The 11,743-nt window shown below is 36.7% G+C and overlaps 1 protein-coding gene across 3 annotated transcripts in view; it reads right to left on the bottom strand.

Annotated features, from left to right (window-relative positions):
* Window positions 1–95: 95 nt before the first annotated feature.
* ndrg3a (ndrg family member 3a) overlaps window positions 96–11,743 on the bottom strand; it is a 48,889-nt gene continuing 37,241 nt past the window's right edge. For 2 of the 3 annotated variants that reach the window (XM_067432315.1, XM_067432316.1), the window contains 14 exons: window positions 9,131–9,236; window positions 8,926–9,046; window positions 8,546–8,608; window positions 8,264–8,324; window positions 5,617–5,703; window positions 4,991–5,047; window positions 4,785–4,888; window positions 4,633–4,698; window positions 4,506–4,557; window positions 4,369–4,416; window positions 4,193–4,228; window positions 4,004–4,055; window positions 1,985–2,023; window positions 96–1,120 (listed from right to left, as the gene is read on the bottom strand). In XM_067432315.1, the coding sequence (XP_067288416.1) occupies window positions 954–1,120; window positions 1,985–2,023; window positions 4,004–4,055; window positions 4,193–4,228; window positions 4,369–4,416; window positions 4,506–4,557; window positions 4,633–4,698; window positions 4,785–4,888; window positions 4,991–5,047; window positions 5,617–5,703; window positions 8,264–8,324; window positions 8,546–8,608; window positions 8,926–9,046; window positions 9,131–9,236 (1,059 nt within the window). In that variant the 3' untranslated portion in view covers window positions 96–953. The remainder of the gene's footprint in view (window positions 1,121–1,984; window positions 2,024–4,003; window positions 4,056–4,192; window positions 4,229–4,368; window positions 4,417–4,505; window positions 4,558–4,632; window positions 4,699–4,784; window positions 4,889–4,990; window positions 5,048–5,616; window positions 5,704–8,263; window positions 8,325–8,545; window positions 8,609–8,925; window positions 9,047–9,130; window positions 9,237–11,743) is intronic. The other variant, XM_067432317.1, reaches the window with a different exon arrangement.

Below are 11,743 nucleotides of genomic sequence, written 5' to 3'. Positions count from 1 at the left end.
AGACTGACTCTGAAAATGCTATTATTTTGAATTATTATTTAGAAAGCAAAACAATAGGAGTTATATACGTCTAAGAAAAAAATCCACAAAGAGTGTTATTTTCCATGATCTAACTTTATTTAGTAACTGAGAATCAGTGGACAGTGACTTTGTCAGACACTATTTCATAGTCATATACACCTGTCATTCCTGTGTACATCAATGTTTTGATTAAGAATTATGTTTAAAAAATGGTTAGGGCATAAATGTACAAAAGAAAAACATGATATTATATCAAACTAAGTCGTTGCTACTTTTGTTTTGAATATTTAAAAGGGTGATGGCCTATTGTAACTTTAAAAAAATACAAAGAAACATAAAAAAGAACATAAATGATATTTTGAGTCATTACAAGCGTTTGTTGATGGTTTTTAGTACAACCCATTAGAGTTTTTAATATAAATACAACAAAAGTCAGTTACTGAACATTCATTACATTCATAGGATGAACTGGAAAGTGGATTCAACAACAGAACACATTTGTAAGACATTTAAACAGGACAACAAATTAAACAACTTCACACAGTGTAGCAAGATAAGAGCACAGGAAAGGTCACAGGTCACACCATCAAACATAAAAACATTTTTTTAATGCAAGTGTTTTCCTTTACGTGAGAGTGGCTCAAAAAAGAGGTGGAATTAATTAAATGTAACACGAACCGAGATAAAAAAGCCTTATGGAAGACCCTTTCATGTGTAAATATATATTAGTCTTTAATTTAATCTGCTTTTATGACTGACTGAAAATGTGGCTAGCATATAGTAACATCTGTATATATTTATTATGCATACTTTCAGTATATAATACATTTCGCATTCGAGCCTCCTGTGCCTCACTGTTAAAGGCATTAGAAACATGTAGGTATCTAGGACAAATATAACAGGAGGTGAGAAGTGAAAGGATAGCAGATTCTTTAGCAGGAGACCTCCATGGTTTGTGGCCTTGCCTGGTTGTCCAGGCCTCCAGAGTTGGGCCCGTCCAGAGAGCTGTTCAGGTTGCGGTTGCGTGAGCCATCCATGGATGTGATGCTGGAAGAGGAGGATCGGGATCGGGACAGACGGGTCATGCCAGCCGCTGGTACTGTGAGATGGGAGAGAGATATGAGAATGTCATTATTGCAGTCTTCAGTAGAATCGGGGGAACTGCAAGGAAACAGAAAGAACAAGCATCATGCAAGAGGAAACCAAACCGAGAATGTAATAATAGATAATCACAAATTTGTCTTGCGTCTGCCTACACAGCGTATAAATGTGCACACAGAAGCATTTATGACAAAATGCAAACCTACAAAATGCAATTACAAAGCGCAAAGACATGTACGAGCAAAACTATAAAACAACACATACCTTCTTAAAAATAAAATACAAATAATAATAAAATTAAAAACAAACTTAAAATAAGTTTTAAACAAATAAACATTACTAAAATGTTATAAAACAAAGTAAATACAAGTAATACTAAAGAACAACATATACCATAGTAGAATAAATAAACAAAATCAAAATAAATAAAATCAGTTAATAAAAATAATAGAAAATATAGTCTAATATAGTTTAATCTATAAAACTTATATAAATCTTATTAAATGTCATTTGGAACCTAAAACACTTTAGTAACTGTAGTGATAGACCGATATGTTGACCAGGCCAAGTCTCTTTTTTATTTAATTATTTTTATTCATTTCATGTCCAAATACTTGGTACTGTATCAAAGTAATCAATGGAAAATAGTAATGGAATTTGATGTTTTTGACCCATTTTTCTACTGTAGTATTTTTTCCTGAAAATAGATATCTGCATCAGCCATTGAAAAACCTATACCGGTCGACCACTAAATAATACATAAAATATCTACATGCAAATGCTAAACACAAGCACAGAGGTGAAGCATGCAAGCATGTATACACCAGTCAAAATAACTGTTGGGTCACATCTGGGTGGGTACCTGATTCAGTGCTCAGATGACTGAGCAAAACATGAGGAACTGTTTGCAAACGTTGAAAGGAGACAGACAGACAGAACAATAAGATATCTGTACAATAAAAAAAAGTATAATGGAAATGTTTTCGATGTTTCTGTTAATCTGAATAGAGGCCAGATACTGTTCAAATACTAGCTGTGGCTGGCTGTGTTTTAAAATCTAACCTGGCAAGTTACAACCTCAACCCTACCAGTTACTGTAAAAAAATTTACACAAGTTTAAAGCTGTGTTTTATAGCTAAATGCTGCGCTTATGGCTCCTCACCTACAGAGGGCATCGAGAGGAAAAAAACCTGTGCTGCATCCCAGTTTGCCTTCTTATACTACGCCCAGTACACAAGTACATACTTTTTAATGTGTGTAGCAGAAGAGTAGGTAAGCTTTGGGACATACTACGTACGTCATAACTGCACCTTTAGCAGGCCGCTCTGTCGCTTGGTTATGTCCATCCTGTCACCATTTAAACTGCCCTGTCGATCATCTTAAAGTAAATCCTCCACATTTAATTCAATTTCTTTTCTTACTGTTTCAGCGAGAAATGTAGTAGCTCGTTGATCTGCCAGCCGTGAGTCTTTCATGTGGAGAGCTCTCCTTGTGTGTTTGCATAATGATGCATTTAAAAGTTAATGACCCAACTTCTCTTTATAAAAGTTCACAGAATGTTTTTGCAGATGAAATATAATGATAATTGATAACATTGTATAAAAATGTTTTTATCAGGTTTCATACGGATTATTAATTAGAGTCAAACCCCTCCCTACTTATGCAGTCTCGCACAGCCGCCATGTTTGTAGTTTTTTAACTATTGTTTGTAGTTCTATCAGAAGCCTCATTTAACATGCATTGGATTGTGGGCAATATTAGCCATTAGAGTGTTAGATTCGAACCAGAAATACTATCTGGGTATCTTTGGAATACTCATTTCAACATACTACGATTTGGGACACCAATTCTAATTTCGAATACTATCTAGGACAGTTAGTATGTGAATTGGGATGCAGTAATGCTCTAATATATCCTTAGATAATTATAAATCGTTTCGGCATCTAAACTGCTTAAAGAGGCCATTTTGTGCAATTTTTATTATTTAATAATTTCCCCCTGAGATTCACAACAACGTCCTAATTAAGTTCTTCATAACCATTATCCAATTTTACTCTAATTTCCAGTCAGGTTTTCACTGTCTGTGAGTTCACGCATGACGGCCACCCCATAGTTGGAGGGAATGGGTCATTATGAACCTTAATAAACCTTTATGAACCACAATAAACCTTTTTGGTTTTGTTTGCAAGTCCACAGTATGTTCCCTTTAATCTCAAGATAAGATTTAGCAATTAGATTCCTCGTGGTTTGACCCCTTTAAAAACTCTCTAGAGCTGTGATGGCTTCATTTAAAAGCCTCAGATTAATGCTATAAAGTATTATGCTCTTGAAAAGCTAATGCTTTGGTCCGACTCCTGACATGTAAATTCCTGCCTGATTGCAACAAAGACTATACAACAGTGCAGAAATGAAACAGCAAGTATCTTTGGAGGGGGAGGTACAGGGTCAGAGAGAGGGTGACATTTTTTCACACAGAGCGCTGGCAGCACATTGAGAGCTATACTGGTGCGCCGAAACCTGTCAACCAATATGTGAGGAGGGCTCATTCAGAGGACATTGGGATTTTGTGCACGTCTGTAGTTTGGAAGGAAAACTAATCAAAACACAGGGTGTGTGGGAAGTCATGCTGAGTTCTGTGGGGTAAAAAGAAAAGAGAAAAGAAACAAAGACAGACTCCCTGAGCTTGATTTGTGTTAAAAAGGACGGCTATTAGTCATAGTGTTGTGCTGAATTGATAATCAGCATAGCGGAGTGTCTGAGAAATGCAGATAAACAGATGCATGTTTATGGAGAAAGCTGACCCAGATTTCTCTGCAGATTAAACAAACATCTGAAGGTTAGAATATGTCAAAAGTTGAGGTAAACGGATAAAAATACTCACTGTATCCCATTCCTTGAACAAAGTATTTGAAGGCTTCGGCCAACTTCCCAGGCTGTTGGGAGATTAGATGTCGTTTAAACAGGCTTACACATTAATATTACATAATGTTCACTTGAACATTGGTGAAGATAACCACAAGGATGGAGGTGTTTAATATTGTGTTCAGTATAAAAAAATAAAAGGACTAACCTGAACAACCTGAGGCAGACCACCACAGTCAGCCATCTGACATAGTGAGAGGGATAAAATCAATATTATGTACAGCGATACAGAGATACAAATATCACTGTAAAAAACACAACTTTGATGAGTTAAATGCTGGACTTAGAGAGTTAAGGCTTTTCAAAAAATCCATGTTGTCTTACCTTCAGCAAGGTGGTCTTTGTTGGATTTAACCTAGAGTTGCATTCAACCTGTAATTTGAAATAATTTAATAGACTTAAAATAGTGAAGGGTACAGCAAAAAAGACAAAAAAGAAAAAGAAAAACACAAAACACTTACCACAGCCTCCACAGCAGGGGAAGTGTCTCCAACCACCAGAAGAGCAGGGCATCTGTACAGACAGTGGTGAAAAATATGAAACCAATCATAAAAAAATGAACTGGAAAGAAATTAAATAAAAGCTTACATCAAACTCTTCACTGTGTTCTCATTGAGACCGGCAACTGGCCTCTCGATTCCAAGGTCTTGGCGCCTATTAAAACAAAGATCTAATTAAGAAGATTTGTTAACATAAGTAATGGCCAATGCAGATGATTTCTTTAAAGAAAAGTAACTCACGCATTGTATGAGCCGCAGAAGAGGGCCAAGTTGTCCTGGTTGATGTCCTGGGCAATGTGCAGGCGATATGTTTGAATCAGTTCTTGGTTGTCGGTCAGCTCATCCTAATTCATCAAAATAACGAATGAAAAACTGCCAACTGGCTCTTATGGTGCTCATAAAGCATTTTGGGAATGATTGTTGTAAAGCCAGAGGGATTTACTTACAGTGCTGAAGTGATGAGACATCACAATGTCCACTAGATTGCTAGTCCATCCAGTGAGCTAGAAAGAAAAAAAAGAATATGAATATGGATTATACTGTGAAAGTAAGAACAGTCCTTCAAGGGGATAGTTCACCCAAAAATGGAAATTAGCCCAGCATGGTTTACGCTCCCTCGAGTCATTCTAGGTATTTATGCCATTCTCCTTTCAGCCGAATAAAACTGTAGTTATATTTAAAAAAGTCCTGGCTAATCCAAGCTTTATAATGGCAGTGAATTGTTGTCTCATTTATGAAGTCCATTTAAATGCATCTATTCATCATATAACTGCTCCACACAGCTCCAGGGGGATAATAAAGGCCCTCTGAAGCGAAGTGGTGTAAGAAAAAAATCCATATTTATACCTTAATAGACTAAAATAACTAACTTCCGGCGGATTGCCGTACGCATCGATTTACAGTGGCTTTCAGTCCCAAACCACTTTTAACCACTTTTATCCCCAGACGTATTTAAGAACTTGCAAGTGTTTTGGTGGAAGAGTGGAGCAACATTGGCATATCCATATATAAAATAAAATACTGCATATTCATCTATAAAATCACCATCTATTTGTTCAAACTGTATACTCACCTTGGAAGCAGCCCAGTCTATCCAGCCCTCAGCGCAGGGGTCCACATTGATCAAAACAAGCCCCTCTACCAGGGACGGCTGAATCAGCTGCAGACAGAGCAAAGGATTTATTTAGGGAATTAGGATCTTTAATGAGGGAAACGTGTGGAGAGTGATTTAAAAATGCATGTAGTCATGGCAGAAGAGGAGCTTTTAGCAATTTAACTTAAAACAACTTCCTGTCACTGACATTAATCTTTCAGTGTGCTAGTCTATGCACACACACACACATATAAACGAGGATGAGAGAGAGCACAGCACAGGAAAATAACACAGGACACTTAGCAATGCATGAATGAGGGGGGAGAGAGAGGGAGGGCGGGAGGGAGGGAGGGAGGGAGGGAGGGAGGGAGGAAGGGATGTATTATGGCTTGTTTTACATAAAAGAAATGCTGAATATATCAGACTTGTGAGTGTCAGAGATATTTAGACTTTGATCAATGGCCTCAGATGTTTAAGGCTGCAGTGCACGTAGCATAATAACAGTCCTGCGTTCAGAGCCTCTCGGGGCAATGAAGTTTTGCAGCACTATTTTGAATTGATATAAAAATATGCAATATAGCTGTTTGATGTAGGCCATATACACACTGCAGTTTAATATGCAGCATCATTTCAGTGCTTCAATTAACTAAAACTATTTTTGTGAAAACATTTTAAAAACTAAAACAATTTAACAAACAAAATAGTTGAAAAAGTACTAAAAGTACTAAAAGTTAATATTTAAAAATTAAATAATAATTACAAAGCTTATACATTTTTTACTAAATCTAAAATTAAAAGCTTATTTTTCCAGAAAATGTGTTTATGACGTTTATAGCAATGCATTATTTAAAAAAAAAAGTTTTTATATTGTTATTTTTTGCAAATAGTTTTTATTTTCAAGAAAACAATTATTTGTTTATAAAGTCATTACATTGTTTGGACTAGAGCATAAGAAACAAAAGGAAAAAAATAATAATATTTTTTTATTCATATGTTATGCCATGTCCTTGTGAGTGGACACCAGAAGTCCCTTCTTCGTACCTCGCTTAATACATCTGAGATGATTTGACAGATATCAGATCTTCTAATCGTGATAACTGATCTCTGGCTAATTCGGTTCTTCAAACGAATTAGTGGATTGGATTAAAATATCTGGATTAATTTATCAAAGATTACTGCACATTCTTGTGTTCCCCGAAGAGGGCAGATGCATCGTTACTCAAAACCATGATCAGCAATTTAGCGATTGGCTGGCATCAAGACAACGTAATGACATCATAACATATTTAAAATTATTATTGCCCCTGGTTCAGTAAGGAACTCTTGTAATAAAGTAGCAGCGGTTGGGACAGATTTGAAGTATCACCTGAAGCTGCAATCTAATCCTGTTTACCTGAAATAAGCCTGGTCCCGATCAGGTTTAAGCTAACGGACGCCAAGATGAGCGTAGAAGAACCAAACAGTCCAAGATCATCAACAATCGTCAAAAAAACGAGCCCAATCGTCAACAATCAAATCCAGCTAACTGAGTTAGCAACGTACGAAGAACAGCCCCAGGATTCAGTTGTTTAAAAAAAAAAAACAATATACATTTTTAGGTTTCCGATTTATTTTTACCAAATTTTGTTTAAAGATGATTCTCAACTATGTTATAAAACACATAATGTTATTAATTGATATACCATTTTACTTTATGCAATATGTGGGTAAAATGGCCATACACGTGTTCCCATTCAATGCAATGCATCTATACATGCTCTAATTTGAATATTAATGTGTTCTTGGAGCAACATGCAATGAAAAAAGTAGTGTAATAACAGGAGCAATAGTGGCAAAAAATTTATAATAACATCAATAATATATATAATCATATTTTATAGGAATATTGATATGTAATTTCTTTCCCTATTCACTTGTTTCTCCTAAAATCCCTGATAAACATGCTTTAAGTCCTGGTGTTGAGGACGTATGAAATCAATGCCCTGAGTTGTAACAAAGTCATATTTTGATTAGAAACCCCATAACATTTTCCAGAGAAGTGGATTTTAAGGACCAAGGAGGAGTTGTTGTCCTGGTGAAACCTCAGAACAAATGGTATCTCTGAAAAGCCCTGAATTAAAACTGTGACATGTATGGTGTCAATAGAAAAACGAAAATATAATATCCTTGTATGTGGACAGTGGTACCCAGCAGGTTAAATAGATTTTTTTTATACTTCCAAAAATGTGTTTTTCAAAAATATTTTTGACTGGCCAGTCAAAATGTTGCAGGGAAAGTAAAATTTGAATTTGACATAAGACAGAAAATAACAAATACATGTTTTGTTGAATCATGCAAAATCAACACATCAATACGTCTCCAGTCGCTATTATTTCTTTTAGTAAAAACAGACAACGGCAAACGGGTTAAAATGTTGGCATCCATGTTTCTTGTTTACAGCTAAGAGACACCAATACGTTGCTATGGTTACGCCAACGGGTTTGGGAGGGAATTTAGTATTCCACACACAAGCAGAATGCTAATTCAGAGGATTCGGTACCGTTATAAAGAAAGAGTGAGACAGGCAATGTTTTATGACAATAAAATGAAAGGGAAATGAAAAGCTGAAAAATGTCAGAGAACTCACAGCAAAGCGGCTTAAGATGTATGCACCTGCTCCCACACCAATGCCAATCACGCTGTTCACCCTGCGAACGAATACACATCCTGTGTCATTTTCAGCATCTGCAGTATTTCATCAGTGCTCCCTACAGAGAAATATTGTAATTCACTCAAGCCAGGCTGAGTCCTACAGATGAAGCGATGTCCTGTTCTGTCCTGCAGACTGCAGGTGCACAGACGGACCTTCCTGACTGATGTGGTAGACAGTAATTCATTACTAATGGACCAGCTGGACTTTGTTACTCACTTCAGCTGAGTCAGGACCGAGGATAACATCTCTGCCAGCTCATCCATGGTAGGGTACTGGTACCTGAAGAGCAACAAAGACAGAAAATGAGAATTACATAACCAATGGAAATATAACCAATCAATACTAAAACTAATAAATAACACCACTCTGCATCATATTTGCTGAATGAAATCCAATACTTGTTTCTTAGTAACTTTAAGGTCCAAAAATAGTGCATGTTTGCACGTCACACTCTCACAAAATGTGCATTTCAATGCATTTTTGCTTTCAGCAACCATTTGTAAGGTGAAGATGTCTTGCTTCAAGATGCAGGGCTGTGTAATCACAACGTTTTGATGGAAGTGTTGCCTCATTGGCTGTGAGGACCTGCGACTCACCCTGTGGGAAAGGGGGGTGCTGCCTCCTGCTGGCCAGGGGCGTCCACGTGCACGACGGCAAAGTGCTGAGTGATCTCCATCATGTCCTCAAAGTTAAACAGGGTGTTGAAGCAGGACTTGTCTGAAAACCGACCAAACACCATCATCATACTCAGATTTCCTACAAGTATACAATTTGTCTATCATTTAATTTTTTTCCACATACGGTTGAGGCCGATGTCATGGTAGGTGAGAATGACAGGGCGGTTGCCTTTAGGGGTGCCTCTCATAGTCACATGGAGAACACCATGGGGCGTCTCAATGTCATGCTCCTGCAACAAAGAACCAGAAGTCAAATATGGGCAATAAAATCTCTCCCCAGAACCTTTTTCAAGCTGCCTGGAAATGCTTGAGGATTTGCTATTCAACTAAGTGTTGGTTCTGCTGCTTTCAGGAAGCATGTTTTTGTGTGGTAAGTGATATTTCCCATGAGAGGCTCACACAGATGGCTGCAGGATCAATAGGAAGATCTAGAGGAAAGGCCAAGCAGCTGCACAGAACTCTGCACGTTCCACCACACATCAGTAGTGTTGCATTATGGGTATGTGCCTTAGAAAGGCTTAGCAATGTTTTTCATTGCATTATACACTGATTTGGACTTGTGGTTAAAATAAAGAATCCGATTAATTTAAGATTAGTGAAATTATCATATCATTCATATTCTTTGCCTAGATTAAATCCATTTAATTTATGTACATGATCTAAATCCAGAAATCTAATGTTCTAATATAAATAACTACACAGAAATGTTGCAAGGATGAACCATGAACTCCTTTTTCACTATTATTAGTCACCATCACTGTTATCATCATCCAAATCTGTTTAGAAAGAAATCCAAAATCTATAAAGCAAATTAGTGCAGTAATATTATAGTTACTTATCCTAGATATGAGGGCAAACATACCAAAGAACCTTGCTGTTCAAATCGTTCCATTTTAAAAAAAAGCAAAAAAAAGCATGCTTTTATTCATCAAGGATGCATTAAATAGATCAAAAGAGCGCGTTAAGATGCATTTATAATGTTACAAAAGTAAAATTTCTATTTCAACTGGATGATTTATGGTAGAACTTTCTATTCATCAAAGAATCCCCAAAAATCCACAAAAAATCCCCAAAAAAATCCCACAAAAATTTGAGAAAGAAAACAAGATGTTACTTAAGCACCTTATCAACATATTATAATGATTTCTGTCTTCCATGAATTATATTTAAAAATGTATAAATAAAACAGTTATTATAAATTGTTATAAAAGTTCCCATTATTACGGTTTTACTGATTTTACTGAATAAATGCAGGAGACTTCTTTCAAAAACATTTAAAATTATGACATCTAAAACAGAAAATTAAAGCTGGATGCTGGCCGGATTCCTCCAAGTCATAACTGGGAGCGGCTGCGGAACAAAACCATGCTGAGAGTATGACTTTGCAGAACTGTAACGCACTGCAGCCCTCATGAAAGATAGAGAGAGTGCTTTTCAAACAGAATAAAGCTCTGAGGCTGAACATTCACAGAACTCTCCGATTCATATTGCACACAAAATTGTAACTGGGGATTTCAGACAGTTTTTCTTTCTAATCTAATTGGCTGCTTTGTGCAACTCCTGAGATTGATGCAAGTAGCAAGTCAACTTTCCATATAACCACACCCGTAAACATTTAAAAACAAAGCAAACCAATTGCTTTGCCAACAATACATGTCATTGTCAGTCTATCCAGCGAAAAGTGGAATGAGGACCAGACTGTGATGTCCCAGACCTTATGATCCTTCAAACCCAACTGTTCTAAACCAAGATGGAGCCGCCATATGCCTGAGAGAGCAGAGATTCCTCAACAGGAGAAGAACTAATAAAGAGATTAATGATAGGACAGAAAGTTTCAGATCAATATCTGCTGACATAAAATTATAATAGTTTTAATGTTTTATTAAATCTATATATCAGCAGAAGGAGATAGGCCTGTCAACAAGAGGGAAAACTGGAAATGTTGTCCTGGGCCTTGAGTTGAGGGAGGACCAACTAATGTTCAGTGATGTATATACTGACGTCACAAGGTTGGTCTTTGTGTGTGTGTGTGTGTGTGTGTGTGTGTGTGTGTGTGTGTGTGTGTGTGTGTGTGTGTGTGTGTGTGTGTGTGTGTGTGTGTGTGTGTGTGTGTGTGTGTGTGTGTGTAAATTCTGCACATCACAGCTTCCTTCCATCAATAATAGAATGAGTCACAGCAGAGGGACACAGGAGTCCTGAGGTAAGAAAAATTAGCTTCTATACTGAAGCTCTTGAATAAGAGTCACATAATTGTGACTGGCTATTATTTGCTAATACCTTTAATACCTTTGCTAATACCTTTAGCTTTGGGGTCATCTTGTTGAAGTTGGCATTAAATGGAAATTCACCCAAATTGATCTCGTAATTTTTAAATGAATATCATAATTCATCTTCTGGTGAAACGACAGTCTTCTCTCTGGCGAAATATATAAACCCCACCCCATTCTTACAATCGACTACAAGCTCACATTCAGACCTGCGTCCAGCCAATCAACAACCGACAGATACAAATTTCTCATCTGATAATCGCTTCACTCGGATGTACTTAAGATTAGTCACTACTTTCGTTTCACCATAGCATCAAACTATGACAAAATTTAGATGTATGCAGATAAATGCAAAATGTACACTCTTTCTTACTGGAAAACAAACCAAAAATATTGATGATTCATTCTGCACTATAAAGTCGTTGTCAAATCAAATGCTCTCTAGATAGAGGATGTCCTGTCCCCTTATA

The sequence above is a fragment of the Pseudorasbora parva genome, chromosome 22 (genome assembly GCF_024679245.1).
Source record: "Pseudorasbora parva isolate DD20220531a chromosome 22, ASM2467924v1, whole genome shotgun sequence".
In the NCBI taxonomy this organism is placed as follows: Eukaryota; Metazoa; Chordata; class Actinopteri; order Cypriniformes; family Gobionidae; genus Pseudorasbora; species Pseudorasbora parva.
Note: the sequence above shows the minus strand (reverse complement) of the source record. Positions and strands in the feature narration are given on the sequence as shown.